This window comes from Mesoplodon mirus (genome assembly GCF_964341445.2).
Source record: "Mesoplodon mirus genome assembly, chromosome: 4".
Classification (NCBI taxonomy): domain Eukaryota; kingdom Metazoa; phylum Chordata; class Mammalia; order Artiodactyla; family Ziphiidae; genus Mesoplodon; species Mesoplodon mirus.
This window is the reverse complement of record NC_138979.1, coordinates 112,600,207-112,619,606: the sequence shown is the minus strand read 5'-3', so window position 1 is coordinate 112,619,606 and position 19,400 is coordinate 112,600,207. Positions and strand designations below refer to the sequence as shown.

At 47.0% G+C, this 19,400-nt stretch overlaps 2 protein-coding genes across 5 annotated transcripts; one reads left to right on the top strand and one right to left on the bottom strand.

The window, feature by feature from the left end:
• Window positions 1-777: 777 nt before the first annotated feature.
• PNP (purine nucleoside phosphorylase) lies at window positions 778-7,626 on the bottom strand. Its single transcript, XM_082619198.1, has 6 exons — window positions 7,489-7,626; window positions 5,519-5,688; window positions 2,668-2,771; window positions 2,292-2,467; window positions 1,988-2,178; window positions 778-1,425 (listed from the first exon to the last, which is right to left on the bottom strand). The coding sequence occupies exons 1-6, from the start codon at window positions 7,497-7,499 to the stop codon at window positions 1,208-1,210; spliced, it is 870 nt and encodes a 289-aa protein (XP_082475324.1). The 5' UTR covers window positions 7,500-7,626; the 3' UTR covers window positions 778-1,207.
• An 8,169-nt stretch (window positions 7,627-15,795) lies between these two features.
• Window positions 15,796-19,350, top strand: PIP4P1 (phosphatidylinositol-4,5-bisphosphate 4-phosphatase 1). 4 transcript variants are annotated; one of them, XM_082617587.1, is made up of 7 exons: window positions 15,798-16,073; window positions 16,393-16,583; window positions 16,950-17,056; window positions 17,480-17,585; window positions 17,790-17,842; window positions 17,940-18,030; window positions 18,510-19,350. In XM_082617587.1, the coding sequence occupies exons 1-7, from the start codon at window positions 15,911-15,913 to the stop codon at window positions 18,651-18,653; spliced, it is 855 nt and encodes a 284-aa protein (XP_082473713.1). In that variant the 5' UTR covers window positions 15,798-15,910; the 3' UTR covers window positions 18,654-19,350. The 4 variants fall into 4 exon arrangements, with proteins under 4 accessions (XP_082473715.1, XP_082473716.1, XP_082473713.1 ...); XM_082617588.1 differs by having other exon boundaries at window positions 15,799-16,052; XM_082617589.1 differs by lacking the exon at window positions 17,480-17,585 and having other exon boundaries at window positions 15,796-16,073.
• Window positions 19,351-19,400: the final 50 nt, after the last annotated feature.

Below are 19,400 nucleotides of genomic sequence, written 5' to 3'. Positions count from 1 at the left end.
TCCAGCTCTACCCGCTGTCAAAAGGCAAACAGGCCTGAGGGGGTGGGGATAGTATGATTTTCAAACGTGCCAGCCAGCTGAATGCAAGTTGATAAGCTCCAACAGTGCAATGAGCCAACAAAAGGTAATGCCTAGGCTCCTGTCACAGGGAGGTTCTGACCAAGAATGGTGAAAAGGAAAAGCCAGGAAGAAAGCAGTAGGAGGCAAGGAAGTGCTCCAAGAGAAGAGGCCAGAGTATGAGTCAACTTCACAGGGGCTGACAGGACGCTAATCAGCAGTGGAGCTGCTGGCAGCAGAGAAAGGGGTATTTGCCACTGCACTGTCGGAATGGAGTGACAGAATGTATGGCTGTCACGAACTATGGCAGAGGTTACCAGCGGCGGTGGGGGGGGCGGGGAACCGAAGGAAACCAACAAGAAATACAATTAGGGCTTACCAAGGATGTGGCAACTATGGAACATAAGCTGAGCTCAGTGAACGAATTCACATATTCATGAGAGCTGACAGAGAGAGAAACAACCAGAAAGCAAAGGGACAGAGGCAAGTCTGATCTGAGGGAAGTGGCCATCATGTACAGTCCTTCCTTATCTTCTAACACTGTCTTTCACCTCTTTGCCTTTCCTCCATCCTTTCCTGCATTCACATACCATCTACCTCAATTCTTAGCTGTCTGAGAGACAGAGAGTCAAACCACAAGACATGTGGTCTCATGATTGGTTTCATGCCAGTCTTGGCCTGTGCCCCACCCTTATCCCAAATTACACAAAAATAAAGAAATTATTTCATCTTTCTCTTTATTCTCAAAATATGATAGTATAAAACTCCAAAAGGAAGAGGCTGTTCCTTGTGTGGTCTCCAGTGCTTTGAGGAGCAGGGCTGAGCCCCCAGGAATGTAAGAGGATCATCTCAAAAAGCTAGCAGTAGCTACTAGGCTGAGTTTGACAGCCCCAAGTCAAATCCTGGGCAAATCCTTGGATGTGTGGTAGGGCTTGGGCTCTTGAAGAGGAATAGGGGTGGAAATCATTTTGTGATGACAACTGAGCACAAGAGCACTCTGTATCAGAAAGGTCTGGAGGGAGAAGCAGGGCAGGTGACACTCCTTTCTGCCACTACCTAAGGGCAGAGGCACGTGACTCCAGCAAGAGGCCAAAGTAGGTAGCAGCTCCTTGGATCCCAGAAGGGAGATGCCAGACCACTCCAGGGCTGGTTAACTGGCATTGTCAGGCAGTGGAATGCTAGCCATAAGAATGGAGACAAATTGCTCCAATTTCTGCCCAGCTTGCTTCCCGGCCTCTAGTACTTCCTTGTGATTGGCCTTCTCCTGGCTTTCATAATCCAAGATGACCTTGTTAGTGATGAGGGAGAAGCCAAAGACTCGAAGTCCACAGTGCCTTGCAACTATAACTTCTGGCACTGTGCTCATGCCTGATGTGGACAAAGAGGGAAACCAACTGTCAGGATCCGCAAATGACTCTTTTCCTCACCCTTTAGCCTCACCTCCATTAATCACCTCGTTGACAATTTAGCATCAAGAAAACATCCAAAGAAGCAGCTAAATTAGTGTCAAGCTTAGGCTGCTCTGTATTGCCTAAAAGAGTCGGGCCTCAGAGGGCCTTGTACATCTCTTATAAATAGAAATTGCTATCTGTTTGTGGTCATTCTAAAGTCAGTTCTAATGATGCAATTCTATCTTCCAGCCAAAGGGTACACAAGGTGGCTATAATGATATTTGTTAAAATAATCAGAAACAGTCATCAAATTATGGACCGGTCATTAGCATTATGGTGGTTAGAGCCCTTGGTGGTGGGTGGTGAGCTGATGCCACAATGCAAACCTCCCACCACCTTTCAAGTCAGTTTAATTCAATCTTCCCTTAAGTCAGGCCCTCTTTCAGTTTATCATCTAGGTCTACAATCTTATTCTCTTTTCCATCTTATTTTACTAGAACCCTCCCTCTTCAAGCCTCCAGCCAAGTTCCCCTCCTCACCAACAGCATCTGCCCCCAGCTTCTGCAGCAGACGACACTCTGCCACAGTCTCAAAGCTGGGGCCTGCCACCATCACATAGGTTCCTTCCTGTAACTCTCTCTGCTCTCCCATTTGTTTCCAGGTACTGTGAGCCTTCTGTCTCATATCCCGGTCGTAGGCATCAGACATGGCAGGGAAACGAACTCCAAACCTAGGGCACAGGTTGGATTATCTCAGATGAATGGAATAGAGTAAGCTCTCTCCCAACTCCCAGACAAGTCCTTAGAGCCTACCCATCTATACAAAAAGGAGCAGGATAGCTACCTTTCATCATTGGGCCCTCTGAGAGGGTTCTCACCGCAGAAACCAGGTAGATTGATGTGATCGCGGATCAGCATGATATCTCCAACCTCAAACTTGGGGTTCAGCCCTCCAGCTGCATTGGTGACCACAAGGGTGTCCACACCCAGAAGCTGGAAAACCCTCACTGGGAATGTCACCTTAGAAGCAAAAGATAAAAGATCAGAGAGTGTTCTTTAAAATGTCACCAATCCACCCATGCAGATAAACATGATATACAGCGTAAAAGACAAGAAAGAAGGGGACCAAAAATCTACCTTGCCTGGGTAGTTAGGTAATAAAATAGGAGAGCTCTCTCCCCCTTCGTCCAGACCCAATCGGGTTTGTGTCCCTGATTTACCTTCCAGAGCGGGTAGCCTTCATACATGTGGAACCTGCCCTGCATCATCACACAGCCTCTGCCATTCAAGATCCCAAACACCAGTCGACCAGCATGACCTGGCACTGTATACAAAAAAGAAAGGGAAATGCATGGACAGATGCTTTCATACAACACATATCCACTGAGTACCTACTCTGAGCCAACTCACTGTGCTCAACAGGTGAGGGTATAATTAATCAAAAGAAAACGTTATCATCTCCACTCTCAGAAAGTTTAAGTCTGGTGGGGGTGACAGAAATTAATCATACACTTAGATACAAGTACATCCTGAGATTAGAGCTATGGGGGTGAGGATGTTCAATGTGAACACACATCAGTTTCTTTTTAAAGAAATTTCAAAAGAATGAGAAAGTCATACTGCAAGAGAATAAAAGAATAAAAAATAGAATAAGTGAGTAATAATGAATGCAGTGAGTGTCGTAATTATAGACCTCTTTTCCAAAATTTCCAAAATTCTCAAAATCTGCATCCTTCTTACCCTAACTAAATTATATGCTTCCTCGCTCCTGAGAGGGAGCTCATGGTATATTCTAGCTTCCTAAGGAGGCTAGGAACAAGGAAAGGGGCTGAGGTTGGACCCATACCAGTCTCCTTTGTGAGCCACAAAACAGTCCTTTGGGAATACGTGCCCTGAATGGGGCCTGCAGGGGCATGGGAGTGCAAAAATAACTCTCCACACAGACATAGTAACCATTATTACCATTTCTCTCATCTAACATTTCTCCTTTAATGGACATGGCTAACCTATCCCTTAGAGAATGGATGGTCTGGGAGAGGGACCAAAACAAAACAAACAGGGAGAGTTGAGGGATACTCAGAGATTGAGGACCTTATTAAAAAATTACAGGGCTTCCCTGGTGGTACAGTAGTTAAGAATCCGCCTGCCATTGCAGGAGACATGGGTTCGAGCCCTGGTCCGGGAAGATCCCACATGCCACGGAGCAGCTAAACCCGTGCGCCACAGATACTGAGCCTGCGCTCTAGAGCCCGCGGGCCACAACTACTGAAGCCCGCGCGCCACAACTACTGAAGCCCCCGCGCCTAGAGCCCGTGCTCCGCAACAAGAGAAGCCATCGCAATGAGAAGCCGGCACACCGCGACGAAGCCCGTGCGCAGCAACAAAGACCTGACACAGCCAATAAATAAATAAGTAAAATAAATTTATTTTTTAAAAAAAGTTACCAGTAGTAGAGCAGAGGTGACACAGTTAGGGAAACCCAAATAAAGTATAAAAAGTAAATTGATAGGGTTTCCCTGGTGGTGCAGTTGTTGAGAGTCCGCCTGCCGATACAGGGGACACGGGTTTGTGCCCCGGTCCGAGAAGTTCCCACATGCCGCGGAGCGGCTGGGCCTGTGAGCCATGGCCGCTGAGCCTGCGCATCCGGAGCCTGTGCTCCGCTACGGGAGAGGCCACGACAGTGAGAGGCCCGCATACCGCAAAAAAAAAAAAAAAAAAAAAGTAAACTGATAAAGTTTAAAAAAATTAATCCACTTACTTAGTGCAGTGCCCTTCTCACTGCGGGTAGGAGTGGCAGGTGGAGCCAGTCACTGCTATCTCTCTTAGAAAACTTTGCACTCCCTTCTCTCACTTTTTAATATTTCCTTCTCCAACCCCATCTCCACCTCCCTGCTCTGGTCTCCCAGTCTTGCTCCAAAGGGCATGAAAAATATCTGTTAAAACTCTTAACTCTCCAGGGAAAAGAGGAAGGAAAGTAGAATCTGAAAAATTAATAAATAAACCAACAGAAGTTAGTTATCTGAGAAATTAATAAGTAAACCAAATAAACTACTCTTGTCCTTTACTTGGCCCTATTTCACCTGGCCCTTCTCTAAGCCTCATCCTCAGCATGCGGAACTTCCCCGACCAGGGACTGAACCCACGCCCTTGCAGTGGAAGTGTGGAGTCTTAGCCACTGGACCACCACAGAAGCCCAGCCTTAGAGCTTTTGGCTATTAGGATGCTGGATACACTATCCTCAGAACTCCACTGTGCATAGGGGGCCCTTTCCCCCTCCAAAGGGTCAGTGTGAATCAAGTCTTGTGTATTCATGTATCACCTGGGTATTTTTTTTTTTTTTTTTTTTTTTAGCGGTACGCGGGCCTCTCACTGTTGTGGCCTCTCCCATTGCGAAGCACAGGCTCCGGACGCACAGGCTCAGCGGTCATGGCTCACGGGCCCAGCCGCTCCGCGGCATGTGGGATCCTCCCAGACCGGGGCACGAACCCGTGTCTCCTGCATCGGCAGGCAGACTCTCAACCACTGCGCCACCAGGGAAGCCCTCACCTGGGTATTTGTCTGCAAGAACATGGCAGTCTGTGTGTTCATTTGTTGCTGTGCACCAGTGTGTGCCTTACCCTAGGACTGGAGTTAGAGCTGGGGAGATTGGGAATGGCAGGAACACATGGGACAGGGAAGGCCTGACTTTGTCTGGGAGCTTACAGGCACTGCTCTTTCCACTTAGGCTACAGACTGAAAGAAATGAGAGAGGTGTGTGAGGATGTGGTGACCATGGTGTGTGTGGGGAAAGAGTGTGCAGGGGAAACATTGTAGAGCTTTAAGGAGCTGAGTCATTAAAGCACAGGAAATATGTCATCATACAGTACCATTGACATAAACATGCCCTACTAAAACATTTCTACTGGGGGAATTTCCTTCTAAAGTCATTCTGCTTCTTGGTGGGTTTTTCCCTCTGTTACAACAGTTGTCTCTAGTCAAATGCTATAGAGGATAGCCAGGGTGTAGAAGCATTGCCCTCCCATCAGAATTCCATCAATATCCCTCAGTCCTATCCCTCCCCCTTGCCAGCACCTGTACTTTGGGGAAAGTTCGGTATTTCACTGTAGTCAAAGATCTGGGCCTGAGTTAATCTGTCACTCAGACCTCCTAACCCAGAACCACAGATCACCGCCACTTGAGGTCGGTGTTTGGTGTGAGACAAAAGCCATTTTGCAGTGTTCTGATAATCTTCATACTTGAATCTAGGAAAAAAAGGAAAACCAAGGTGAGTTTCACTTCCATCCCAAGGGTATCATAAACTAATGACCTTCAGTGTAGAAAGGCTGACTGAGGTACCAAGGTGACAGGGGACAGAGAAGTTGGCCAAGGAGCTAGACAAGCTACTGCACAAAAAAGCAAACCCAGGCCACAATTTTGGTTGTCAACAGCTGGAGCAGAACTGACTGCATAAGTTCCTCAGCAGCTGCTTGTGAAAAATAGACTCTGGAGCCCACCCCTACAGAATGGGGAGAGGCCCCAGAATCTCTATTTCTTACAAAAGTGCCTCAGGTAATTCTGATTAAAAAACCAGGTTTCAGAATTCTGGTCTTGAGGAAGCAGAACTCAACAGGGATTCTAGTCCCAATTTTGTCTTTTTTAGGCAAGTAACTTGTGTTTCAAATTCTTTCCTCTAATGTAAAGCAAGGGAATGTAATGGGCCTCACCTATCTTATCGGCTCAGGTTGAAAATGAATTAAAAATTTACTAACAAGCTCCACTCCATAAATCATGGTTCAGGTCCACAGCACTTGAACCTCTTTTACAACTTTCCCCCCTGCCCGTTTTTCCTCCCTGCCTTCTCCCATCTTTCCTTCTCTTCATCAAGGTCCAAGGTCCTTTGCCCTTCAGAGACCTAAAGGCATACACTTACGCAGAACCCAGACATCCCCAAGAATCAACTGGGAATTTTTCTCACAATTCCAGTCCAATTCTCTCATACCTATCTGGAAAAAACAAGGAGAAGGGATGGGGCAGGGGAGGAAACGACGACTGAGGTGTGACAGAGCTGAACACAACTAACCAAGCCTCCAGAGGAAACCTCTTTCTTCAAAAGTGCTGCCTTTACAATACACCGGGCTACCCTCAGGGAAGTAGCAGGGTATGGGACTGGGTCGGGGCAATAGAACCGGGGTCATAGAATGATGAAGAGAGAAGCAGTGAGATGGTAAAAGTTAATCAAATAGCATCCCCAAGAGGTGCCAAGGAAATGAAATATGTGTGAAGCCCTGGCCACCCAGCACATCTAGCCACAGTTTACAGGACTTCCTCATTGGCCAGCAGTCTCCCAAGAATGCGCTGAATCCCTGGGCACCCAAAAGCCACTTTGATCCCTACTGCTGGAGACTTGGGCTGGGATTTCAAGGACCAAAGCCGAAATAAGGGTTTTCAAAGGTGAAGTGGGGGGAGTAGGCAGGATCTGTTGCTCAGTTCAGTGAATAAGAATTTCCTTCTCTCCTTGGAAACAACATCCCCAACTTAATTGAACCTCCACCCTGGAGGAAAGAGAGGCGTTGTCGAGGGACGTGAGCAATCTCTCCTCTGAAGGAGGAACTCTAGATGTGGGCTCCAAAAGTACCTCGTGGCTTTGCCTAGACTCCAGAATGGGAATCTGTGACGAGCACGTGGGTTGAAAAGACCTCTTCTCTGTATGTGGGTGGGGGAGTACGCTCCCTCTACACTCACATCGCAACGCGTGCGTGCACACACACACACCGGCTTCTTTTGCGAGTAGTCTACAGTCTACTAACCTGTCCCCTTCCTGCTCTGGTGGCGCCACCCCTGCTCGATTCCCGCGCGCGCCCCTGCCAGCGCTGGCCTCCCCACTGCTCTGCCGCCTTGCCCCTGATACTGGGCTCGGAGCCAGGCCTCTCTGCATCCCCGGGGCACTCGTTCCTTCTCCTGGCCTCCTCGGGGCCCAAAGTGCTGGGTTTCCAGTTCTCGATGACAGCCATTTCCCCTCCCCAGGGGCCTACGGGGTTCCCTGGGCCTGGTGCCCGCCTCACCCGTCGTCCATGGTCCCGCCGACGCCCTCTCGATCAGTTTGCCCTTCTCCGCTCAGACCTACTCCACTGAGCGGAGCTACCGCCCGTCACCGGCTACGATCCACACAGCGCATTGTTTGCACCGCGCTGGCTTATATCCCCAGCTCAGGAGTCCCAGCCAATGGCAGGCGAGTACGCGGCTGGCCCCGTCTCCATGGTGACACGCCCGACTCAATCGCCGAAGGCTAGGGTGTAAACCTAATCTGCGATCTTCCCAGCTGCAGTACCTTTCTCTATACTCACCCTACCCACCGCGGGGGAGGGTTAGGAGCATCCAGCATTTCGCCTCTGCACCCATTTCTAACTGCAGGTCCGGAGTTTCCGGCACGGAATCCTATGAGGGAAGAGGGTAGAAGTCGGGAGGAGAGCCCCCGAACCATCTACCTGCAACCCCATTCCTGGTTGTGTCTACAGCAAATCACGAGAGATTTGAAAAGAGAAAAATTTAAACCTTACGTGGTGCAAACCCAGAATAAAATTAAGTGAGCCTGTGTCTGAGTTGCTTCCTGGGCAAAGGAAAAAGGGTCAACTCTAGCAATAATGCTGCTCTGGAGGTTACAGGATATGGGAGAACATATAAGGGGTCTAAATCCAGGCCCAGATGAGGAGAAGACAAATTTCTGCGGGTAAGAATCCCAGGATCCTCGCAGGAGGATGCAGCAAATCCCCTTCTCCAGGTGTTTCCAAATTCCCTATAGATATTAAGCTTTGGGATTTGGGAATGAGAAATAGGAATTTCCAGGAATTTCCCCAGTATTCCCCAAATTATAAGTTATTCATAGAATACTTACTTCCATACATTCTTTACTCATTATTATGGATATCTAAAAAAATTTGTTATATAAATAAGAAACAGTAGTATTTACAAAGAATTGTAACCTATAATAAAGTTTTATTGGAAAACACACACACACACAATTCCTGGATCCTTGACACAGACAAAGGATGGGGATAGGGTGGGGATGGGATGGGGAAATGCAGACAGACCCTTGATTTACATGATACTTGATCCAAGGAATTCAGATAATTACAGAAGGATTCTTCCCCAAAATGAAAATTCCTGTAACAGAACTACGCAGCATAATGTCTTTGTAAGAATTTAGCTATTTTCTGCCTCCACTTTTACAATTTTAACCAAATTCACATCAAATCACAAATTGTCCTTGCTTAGCTATTGGAATCCTCCACCTATTTCCACCCTCCTGAGCTCTAATCTTTCCTGCTTGCTGTGTTAGCCAACACCATGGCCCAAACCACTGTTTCCCAGCTCCGTTTCTATCTCATTCATGTAACAAATACTTACTGAGCATCAACTATGTACCAGAACTGTTCTAGTGTTAGGGACACAAGAGTAGTGACAATATATGTAAACACAAAAATAACATATATAAAGAACTGAGCACAGTGCCAAATGAACGGTTTATTCTACTGTTATTATTGGATTATTATTATTCTCCTTATTCATCCAGTAATTTTAGCAAAGGTAACAATAGGGTGATCTAAAGGTAAAGTTTCACCTTAGTAATGTGACTCTGTACAATTGAGACACTGAAAGCATGATGGGTAAGTACAGTCATAAGTAAAAATCAGCCCAAGGGTAATATCTATCAATATTTGATTGCTGAAAGTTTCTTTTTAAACACCTCAAATCCGATCCAGTTTACACAAAAACAAGAGTAGTACATAATTATATCTAAGAAAGCACAAACTTAATCAATTAATTAATTTTTTTTTTTTTTTTTTTTGGCCTTGCGGGGAGGCTTGTGGGATCCTAGTTCCCTGACCCTCGGCAGTGAAACCACTAAGTGCTAACCACTGGACCACCAGGGAATTCCCTTAATTAATTTTAATGGACTCTGTCTAAAGTAAGTGTAGATGATCTTCAATATATCTACAAAAGGAAAACTGAGGGACAAGACTCAATCTTCTGTAGTGTTTCTCCTATGTCATGTAGGGAGGAACCTACAGAATATATCAACATTCTGGGTACCAAAGAAATGTACTGCTATATGACAGGCAAGGACAGTTTACCAGATTGCACCTTGGCCAGGGTCACATAACCTTCAGAACCACACAATATACTTTATTCTGAATTCAAGTTCAGCAACCAAGCTTCTGAACAATCATTTGGAACCCCAATCTTTATAATCTCGGATTCACCAATGGCCCTGTGAGTTACCCTATGAGGCCTAGCAGGCCTCCTCAGGACACATCTTAGTGGTCTATCCAACAGAAGGGCCCAGGTTCCAGATTGCATCAAGCCCTTGGGTCCCATCCTACCTCTAATCTTGGTTTGTTTGCATCTCTCATTGCTTTCCTTACAGGATTTTTACCTTTAAAGGGTACAGATTTAGGCGTTCTGTGTGTGTCTGTATATGGGTGTGTGTGTGTGTGTATCTGGGGCACTGTGAACACTGGCATACAGCAAATACTTAATGATCATATATATGAAATGTCTATTAAATGTCTATTATTTCTCTTCAGGCCATCTCAAGCCAAGTATCCATAGTCCATTTTGATCTGTTTGCAATACCCCAGTCCAGAGGTTCCCAGTTTCTTAGTTTATAGGGCACTTAGGAACTCAGAAATTTTTTCACAGCACCCCTAGGGCAAAAGAAATACCTAAGAGTTTTGCTTTTTAGGTAGCTGGTGCCTAACAACTTAGTAACCATTTGAAAAAAATAATACAGACAAGTTGAAAGAAAAATTATTTTTTTTTTTTTCTTAAATAAACACAGTTACTAATGGAATGTGTGTGCCTGTTGGGCACTGCCCAACTTCTCAAACCTTGGAGTCCAGCACTACTACCCTCATTTCCTGTTCCGGGCTGATTTCCACACAGTACTTACTTTTTTATCAGACGGCCTCCTAAAAGCCAGCTTTGCAAAGATATTTTCTCATCAAAGGAATGTATCAAGTCTTTTTTAAATTTTTTATAAATTTATTTATTTATTTTGGGAAGCGTTGGGTCTTCGTTGCTGCGCGTGGGCTTTCTCTAGTTGCAGTGAGCTGGGGCTACTCTTCCTTGAGGTGCGTGGGCTTCTCATTGCGGTGGCTTCTCTCGTTGTGGAGCACGGGTTCTAGGCGTGCAGGCTTCAGTGGTTGTGGCACGTGGGCTCAGTAGTTGTAGCTCGCGGGCTCTAGAGCGCAGGCTCAGTAGTGGTGGCGCACAGGCTTAGCTGCTCCGCAGCATGTGGGGTCTTCCCAGAGCAGGGCTCCAACCCGTGTCCTCTGCGCCACCAGGGAAGTCCCAATGTAGCACAACCTAATGTTCAAACTGTGAACTACCTTGAGCTAGCAGTTCGCATAGTATACAAGAGACGTCAAATATTGCTGTGTTGGGCCTCCCTGGTGGCGCAGTGGTTGAGAGTCCGCCTGCCGATGCAGGGGATACGGGTTCGTGCCCTGGTCTGGGAGGATCCCATATGCCGCGGAGCGGCTGGGCCCGTGAGCCATGGCCGCTGGGCCTGCGCATCCGGAGCCTGTGCTCCGCAACGGGAGAGGCCACAACAGTGAGAGGCCCGCATACCGCAAAAAAGGAAAAAAAAAAAAAAAAATATTGCTGTGTTTCCCTTAAAAAAGTTTAAATATCCCACGGTACTCCTGTGAATTTGCCCATTGGCACAGAGTTTGGGAACTATGGCCCCAGGTACTCCTTGCCACCTCATTCCTGAATTTGTATAGTGTAAATGAGTGGACTATAATCAAACTACCTGTGAATGAATTCCATCTCCACCCCTTACCTACCAGCTGTGTGATCCAAAGCAAGTAAAAAAAAAAAAAAAAAAAAAATCTTGGGCTTCCCTGGTGGTGCAGTGGTTGAGAGTCCGCCTGCTGATGCAGGGGACACGGGTTCGTGCCCTGGTCCAGGAAGATCCCACATGCCGCGGAGCGGCTGGGCCCGTGAGCCATGGCCGCTGAGCCTGCGCGTCCAGAGCACAGGCTCCGCAATGGGAGAGGCCGCAACAGTGAGAGGCCCGCGTACCGCAAAAAAAAAAAAAAATCTCATAATGCCTCAGTTTTCTCATCTGTAAGATGGCGATAATAATAGTACTTACTCTTGCAAGTAAGTTGCAAGGATTATATAAAATGCCAGTTAAATGTTTAGATAAGTTCCTGGAATTATAGTAAGTACACAGTAAATATTGACTATTATTATTTTTCCCCTTTGTCTCTTTTTGTTTTTGATTTCTCTAGACCCAACTAACCATGAATTGGATCAGAACAAAAACTAGAGGTACGCCCAGCCCATCAACAGCAACTTTAATCCTGCATTGTTTAAAACAGAAGCCACTAGCCAAATATGGCTATTTCAATTTAATAAAATTAAAAGATAAAATAAAAAATTCAGTTCTTAGTTATACTAACCGCATTTAAACTGCTCAAAAGCTACATGTGGCTAGTGGCTACTACATTGCAAAGCGTAGAAACATTTCAATCATTACAGAAAGTATAGTGCACAATACTATTCTTACCTTTTCTAGTCACTGCTCCCCAGTCTCCACATTTTACAAAGCTGGAACTATGTTTTATTCTGTACTTGTAGGGTTCCTGTAGTCAGGAACCAAACAATTATCAACTTTAGGGTGATTATAGCTCATTACTGCCTTATTACCCGTTTTCTATCTTCTTCTCACCCCTCTTTGAAGTTCTGAGGTACTCGCATGTCCAGGCACACATGCAGTAACACACTCATCTTCCATGCTCAATACCAAGGAGACTGAAGAATGGAAGTGGCAGTTTCCAAGTCACTAAGTATTGGCTTATGGAGTGGGAAGATATCTCGAGATAGTGACTCCCAATGGCAACTTTTATAGAAGGAGGCTCAGCCTCTCAGGATTTTTTAGGCAGTAAATCTATTTTATTCCTGCCCTCTCAACTGAAATTTCTCACTCTCTCTAGACCACAAGATAGTTGTTCTCCTATTTAAATACCTACGCCACCATCACCAAGAATCTTTGACCTTCCATTTTCTCCAATTCCTGAAACTAAAATGTTATTTTAGTTTAGTTCCTCCCGCCCACCCACCACCCACCCCCGTAAAAGGATCACTTTCATTTCTCATCTCTGTGTGAGATCCCTATTTGTGCCTCATTCAGTGCAGGAACAGAGTGAAGATAAACAGACTGACCTAACAGATCAATCCCCAGATAGAGAAGCTGACTACACCCTAAAGGAAGGGGCAAAGCACTGGGGCATGGAAAGGACATAAAACAGAAGGGAACAAAGGTGCAGAGTGATAAAGAGAAATAATCCCTTAAAACTAGACCACACCCTACCCCACTCCATCCAACCGCCCATACTACACCTCATCTTGGTTAATTCACTCTGCACATTACCAAAAACATTCTTTGCCCTGGAAATGGAGTAAGGGACTGTGTTGGTTTCACACGGGTAGCAAACTACCACTTCAGGAAAGGGTAAAGAAGAAATAGGGTATGTGGAAAGAGAAATCAAATTGGGACCCTGGGTGGCAGAAGCCCAGCAGATGTCTCCAGCCCCATTCTCTGCCATCTACACAGTGTGATAGTTACCACTTGGTTGGAAGCCTGAAGAAGAAAACCTTCCAAATCTTTGCAGTGTCTTTCTTTATATCCTCCTGTTATGGACTCTTAGGGACTATCTCAAAACTCATATGTTGAAGCCCTAATCCCTTAACCCCAAAGCGACTGTGTTTGGAGATAGGGCCTTTAAAGAGACAATTAGGTTAAATGAGGTCACAAGGGGCTCTAATTCCTTATAAGAAGAGGAAGAGACAGCAGGGATGTGTGCTCAGAGGGAAAAGGACCTGTGAGGACACAGTGGAGAAGGTGGCTATCTGAAAACCAAGGACAGAGGCCTGCTGACACCTTGATCTTGGGCTTCAAGGCTCCAGAACTGTGAGAAAATAAATTTCTATTGTTTAAGCCACCCAGTCTGTGATATTTTATTATGGCAGTCCTAGCAAACAAATACACCTCTATAGCCTGATTTTTCTCAGTCTATGTGAGAAACCCCCATCCCATAAGTAAGATACCTGGTACCAGGGGTAACATTGAAATTATTTACCTGTATAGTACAGGAGCCAACCAATCAGAACAAATGCCAGCCATAAAGTGATACCAGCCACACTGGAGTGTCCCAGCTTAATATCCACCCTGCCTGGGACTACAGCTGACAGTATTGCTCAGTACACAAATTTCCCTCAAGATAGGGTTTAAGGTAATTAATTAATTAATTAATCATTTATCAAGCAACTTCTATGTGCCAGGTATTGAGCATCAAAAGGCCTCCATCCCAGATACCATGCATTCTGCCACCTCAGCACTTCTGCCCTTTTCGATATGCCTAGTAGATGATGTGAGTGGAAAAGCATTAAATCATAAGTCAAAGACTTCCCTGGGGGTGCAGTGGTTGACTCCACACTCCCAATGCAGGGAGCACAGGTTCAATCCCTGGTTGGGGAACTAAGATCCCACATGCTGCACAATGCGGCCAAAAAAAAAAAAAAAAAAAAAAAAGAACCATAAGTCAGAAGACCTCGACTTTTCTGGACTTTTTTGTGTTTTGTTTTTTTTTGGTTATTACTTGGTGCAGTGAGGGGAAAGCACAAGCTATGAAAAACTGAGGTGTTGTCAGTAAGAGGGTGCTAGAAAGAACTTATTATAGAAATGGGCTTGTGTTAAGAGATTTTGAAAGGGTTTAAGGAAATGGGATTTTGCTCTGGATTGAATGCTGTCAGGAAGTAGAGTAATTCTATGATTGGGTATCTAATACATTTTGTCTAGAAGGAGAGAAGACCAGATAGAGGCTAAGCTCTAATATGTAAAGAAGTAGCAGTCATATTCATATTAGCTGAGGGAGGAGGATATTGGGGATTTTTGTAGCTTGGAGTAGGCTCATGTTTTGTTTTTATTGTTTTTTTAAAATTAAAAAAAAATATTTTGTTTTTGGCTGCCTTGGGTCTTCGTTGTTGCGCACAGGCTTTCTCTAGTCGCGGCGAGCAGAGGCTACTTTTTGTTGTGGTGTGGAGGCTTCTCACTGCGGTGGCTTCTCTTGTTACGGAGCACGGGCTCTAGGCGCACAGTCTTCAGTAGTTGTGGCACGTGGGCTCGGTAGTTGTGGCACACGGGTTTAGTTGCTCCGCGGCAGGTGGGAATCTTCCCGGACCAGGGATTGAACCCGTGTCCCCTGCATTAGCAGGCGGATTCTTAACCACTGTGCCACCTGGGAAGTCCTGGTTGTATGTTTAAATGTTTGAGCTGCTTAAGATCTTTTCTAATACTTGTCAGAATAACCTCCATTAGCAGTCTCCTGGCTGGGGGCAAAGCAGAGACAAGTCTAAAGACTCTCTCTTATGCCATATAAGATGACTAAAATCTCTTTGAACTTGATTGGTAACTCAGTCAAAAAACTCTTATCATACATATATGTTTATAATTGGGGGTCACAAAATTGAGTAAAATGATGAGACATCCTTGTAGCGATAGAGACAGACTTATACAAAGATGCTTTCATAATTTAACCAGGGATGGTGGGAGGGTGGGGTCTGCAAGGCAGCTTCCTGGAGAAGCCGGTCTTGTGTCCTGTTCCAGAAGTGACTTCAGTGAGAAAGCCTGGGGTGAAAATCTTAACGTTTTAATCCATTTCCTTCTGGCACATCTTCACTCTGACTTTTTACAGGTATTCCTTTGAGTAGAGTGGCTAACTATTGCCTACCGTTCCTACTCCCAGTGCTTAGAACAGCCCAAACTCCCTCACGCTTTCACTGCAGCTCATTGAGCCACGCCCCCAGGTTCTGGCTCTAAGTTCGGGCCAATAAAGTCGCGCCCCAAGGATCGCAGGACCAGGGAAGGGAAGCCTCCAGCCAATGAGAGGCCAATTATAACCTCAAAGAGTAGAAAAATCTTTTAGTGATGTTTTTGGACTAATGAGGAGCGATGACTATGCGCCCGCTCTGGGCGACTGACAGAGGACCGGCGGCTTCCTGAAACACCAGTGAGCTGAAGCAGCCCTGCCCCACCTCCTGGTCTGGAGGTAGCGCGATGGACCACGCTTCCAATAGCTCGAAGAACTTCTCGTCACGTGCAGTTTTTGCAGGCCCAGCGGCGTCCTGAAAGTCATGTGACAGTTGACGATGGCGCCACGCTCCCCAATGGAAAATGGGAGCTGCCTTCACAGGACCAGAAATTGGTTTGTCTCCGCGAATAATAGCACGACGGGGGCGGGGATAGCCTATCAAGTGCCGTGGGCGAAACGGGGCGGGGCAGGCCACCGGTTGCGGGCGAGCTGGCCGCGCGGCGCGCAGGCGCCCTGGGGACCCGGTAGCGGCGGCGGTGGCTGCGGCGACGGCAGCGGCGAAGAGCCGGATCCTTGGCCAAAGCGGGAGGCGGCGGTGGAGGCCATGGCGGCAGATGGAGAGCGATCCCCGCTGCTCTCTGAGCCTATCGACGGTGGCGCCGGCGGCAACGGATTAGTGGGGCCGGGCGGGAGTGGGGCTGGGCCCGGGGGAGGCCTGACCCCCTCCGCACCACCGTACGGAGCCGGTAAACATGCCCCGCCCCAGGGTAAGACGGGGCGGGTCCTAGGTGTTCCCGGGGGTACTCTGAGAGGAGCAGGGGGCGGGACCGAGGGCGGGGGCGGGGCCCAAGCGCCAGGTGCAGAGCTGTTGCACCTGTGATCGGGGGAGGCTTCCTTCCCTACGCAATCGCGACCGGAGCTTCGGAGCGGAAGGGGGTTCTGAGGAATCTGATCGAAGCACTGATCATAAGATCCCGCTGAGCTTGTCAGAAGGCTTGAGGACCAGCAAGAGTTGCCTTACTCCGTGTAGCTTCAGTGGGGGTGTCTGCAACTGATGCCAGCCCTTCTTTTTACCTTCCTCTCCAGCATTTCCCCCGTTCCCCGAGGGACACCCAGCCGTGTTGCCTGGGGAGGACCCACCCCCCTATTCACCCCTGACCAGCCCGGACAGTGGGAGTGCACCCATGATCACCTGCAGAGTCTGCCAGTCTCTCATCAACGTGGAAGGCAAGATGCATCAGCATGTAGTCAAATGTGGCGTCTGCAATGAAGCCACTGTGAGTTATACAAATCTGTGAAATGGGCCCTGTTTCCCAGATCCTCTTTCTGATCCCTTGATTCTAGACCCGGACCTTCAGGCGTTAGCCAAGTGCTTTTGATGAAACCCAGGTTTCAGTTCCAGGAGTCTCACACAGCCATTTCCCCAGAAGCCACTCACCAAAGCTAATATTTACCATCCCTCACCTTCATACCTACTTTGGATACTTAAGCTTAGTTTTCATTTGCAAATCTCATGTTATATGCCTTTCATTTCTCTGTCCTGGCTAAGATTTTATCTCTGATCTCTCCTCAGAAGGTTTTTGGAGGAATTGGAAGGGATTGGGATTAGAGGTTTGCTTACCGATGTCCCCATTATTCTCTAGCCAATCAAGAATGCACCCCCAGGGAAAAAATATGTTCGATGCCCCTGCAACTGTCTCCTTATCTGCAAAGTGACTTCTCAGCGGATTGCCTGCCCTCGGCCATACTGGTGAGAGGGATAATTTGGGGAAGGGCATTTGTGGGGAAAATCGGAAGGCCGAAAAAGGGTGAATGTTTATCGAGAATGTAAAGGTGAGAGAGCTTGGTATTTATTTAGAAAGAGAAAAAGCTAAGGACTGTTGTGCCTCTAGAATGTTATAGCCATCTTTCTCATCTCTCAATAAAAAGATTGGGAGAAAAGTGGTGTCCTTTAGGAAGATGGAGAGTCTCAGAGACTGGGTGAATTATCCTGAGGTAAAAGGGAAATTAGAGGCCTGAAGTTTAAGCGATGCTCTTCCTCAAGGATTCTCTGGGGTAGGGCAGAGAAGTAGAGGGACTTAGAGAGCCAGGGAGTGGGGGATGTAAAGGAGGAATAATGTAGGGATCCTTAGGATTGAAAACTTTTAAAACATAGTCTTTTTCTCCTGTACAGCAAAAGAATCATCAACCTGGGGCCTGTGCATCCGGGACCTTTGAGTCCAGAACCACAACCTGTGGGTGTCAGGGTCATCTGTGGACATTGCAAGAATACTTTTCTGGTGAGGAGAGGTATTGGGAAGCCCTGGGGGGCGGGGGGTGGGCAGCGGAGAAGTAGTCATGAATATATTTCTGAGTTATGATAATGAATCCTGAAAAGGTCTGTTTTATGAGGACCCATTTCCCAGCCTCCACTGCCCCAGGGCTCTCATTGAAGATGACCCTGCTTCTACTATTAATTGGTTTCTCTTTTCCTTTCTCCATAGTGGACAGAGTTCACAGACCGAACCTTGGCCCGTTGCCCTCATTGCAGGAAAGTGTGAGTGACTAGAGAGCGGCATTGTTGAGCTGGGTAGTGAATAGAGTAAAAGCTACAGGGCCATTGCAAGCATCCATTTTTGTTTGCCACCCCACAGGTCATCTATTGGGCGCAGATATCCACGAAAGAGATGTATCTGCTGCTTCTTGCTTGGCTTACTCTTGGCAGTCACTGCCACTGGCCTTGCTGTGAGTAACTTTGATCCAACCCCTTTCATTCTGCAGCCTCGTCTAAGATTGGGGAAATGGCTATCCTAAAAAGAAGTGAAAGAAACAGTGTTTTTGTCTGTCTTGTTTTAATGTGTAGATGAACTGAAGTTGAAGGAGACTGATAAATGGTCTTCATTGTTACTATCAGAGTAGAAAACAGCTATCTTCTTTATGCAGAGGATACAACAATGGAGCAGTGGCTTAGATTGAGTTGCTATTAGGAAACCTGGCTCAGTTGTCAGACATGAAGAAAAACTGACAGATGTCTGGGATTGTTTGAGTATGTTCCTGCCCAGTGGAGGGAGCTAGACAGCTGGGCCTTTTAAAAGGTTCCTGAAGGTGGCTGCATGTGGATAGGGGACAGAGACTGAAGCTTGAGTTCCATGTTAGTTACTAGGGCTCCTAAAAAGTGGTGAGAGATCAACAGTAACCTCATCTTCCTTTTTCTTCTTCATCAGTTTGGCACATGGAAGCATGCACAACGATACGGAGGCATCTATGCAGCCTGGGCATTTATCATCCTGTTGGCTGTGCTGTGTTTGGGCCGGGCCCTCTATTGGGCCTGTATGAAGGTCAGCCACCCTGTCCAGAACTTCTCCTGAGCCCCACGATGACTCAGACTGCCTGGCCCCGTCCAGGTGGGGACAGTGACACTATAAAGGGAGTGATGGTAAAAGGCTCCCTGGGCTTTTATAAGGGGAGCCAAGCAACTGCCTTCCTTTTCCCTGCGGAGAGGTAGGAAGGAACCAGGCCCTCACCTAGGTTTGGAGGAATAAGTAAAACCACTGCTGGCCATCTGCTTTCCTCCAGTGGTTGCTGTGTTTAGGGTGAAGTAGGCGGAAAGTTTCCCCTAAACCTGGGTCCTAAAAGACGGTTCTAGCCTTGTCCTTCCTATATGCTCCCTGAGAGCCATTCCTGTCCCTTACACATTCCAGGGCAGGGTGGGGGTGGGTAGCCCTGGGGGTCTCCCTCCCTCTTGTGCACCATTAGGACCTTGCTGCTGCTATTGCACTTCAGGGGCTGGCTCTGGTCTCAGCACCCTCAGTCTCCTCTCCCCCATTCCACGTCCTCTGGGGGTAGGGTCAGCCGCTGCTCTGTACAGAACCACAGGAACTGATGTATATATAACTATTTAATGTGGGGTGTGGTCCCCTAGTCCTGTATTTCCTATAATTCCTCCTTTTCAACCTTACCCCCCAGTTGCAGTATTTAACTGGGCTGGGTAGGGTTGCTCTGTCATGGGGGAGGTTAGGGACTCATCCTGTGCTTGTAAATAAATAAGGTCATGACTCGACTCTATTCCAGTTGTTAAATCTGTGTGTATGAAAGGATGAGGGGAATTTATAGCC

Excerpts from the sequence above, each read along its gene's own strand:
- PIP4P1 (XM_082617587.1), top strand. The coding sequence starts at position 15,911 with ATGGCGGCAGATGGAGAGCGATCCCCGCTGCTCTCTGAGCCTATCGAC. Across the intron at positions 16,074-16,392 it reads TAAACATGCCCCGCCCCAGG|CATTTCCCCCGTTCCCCGAG; the intron begins GTAAGACGGGGC and ends CTTCCTCTCCAG. Across the intron at positions 17,843-17,939 it reads TGCCCTCATTGCAGGAAAGT|GTCATCTATTGGGCGCAGAT; the intron begins GTGAGTGACTAG and ends GCCACCCCACAG.
- PNP (XM_082619198.1), bottom strand. Across the intron at positions 2,179-2,291 it reads AGAGGGCCCAATGATGAAAG|GTTTGGAGTTCGTTTCCCTG; the intron begins GTAGCTATCCTG and ends CCTGTGCCCTAG. Across the intron at positions 1,426-1,987 it reads GCTGGGGGCAGATGCTGTTG|GCATGAGCACAGTGCCAGAA; the intron begins GTGAGGAGGGGA and ends TGTCCACATCAG.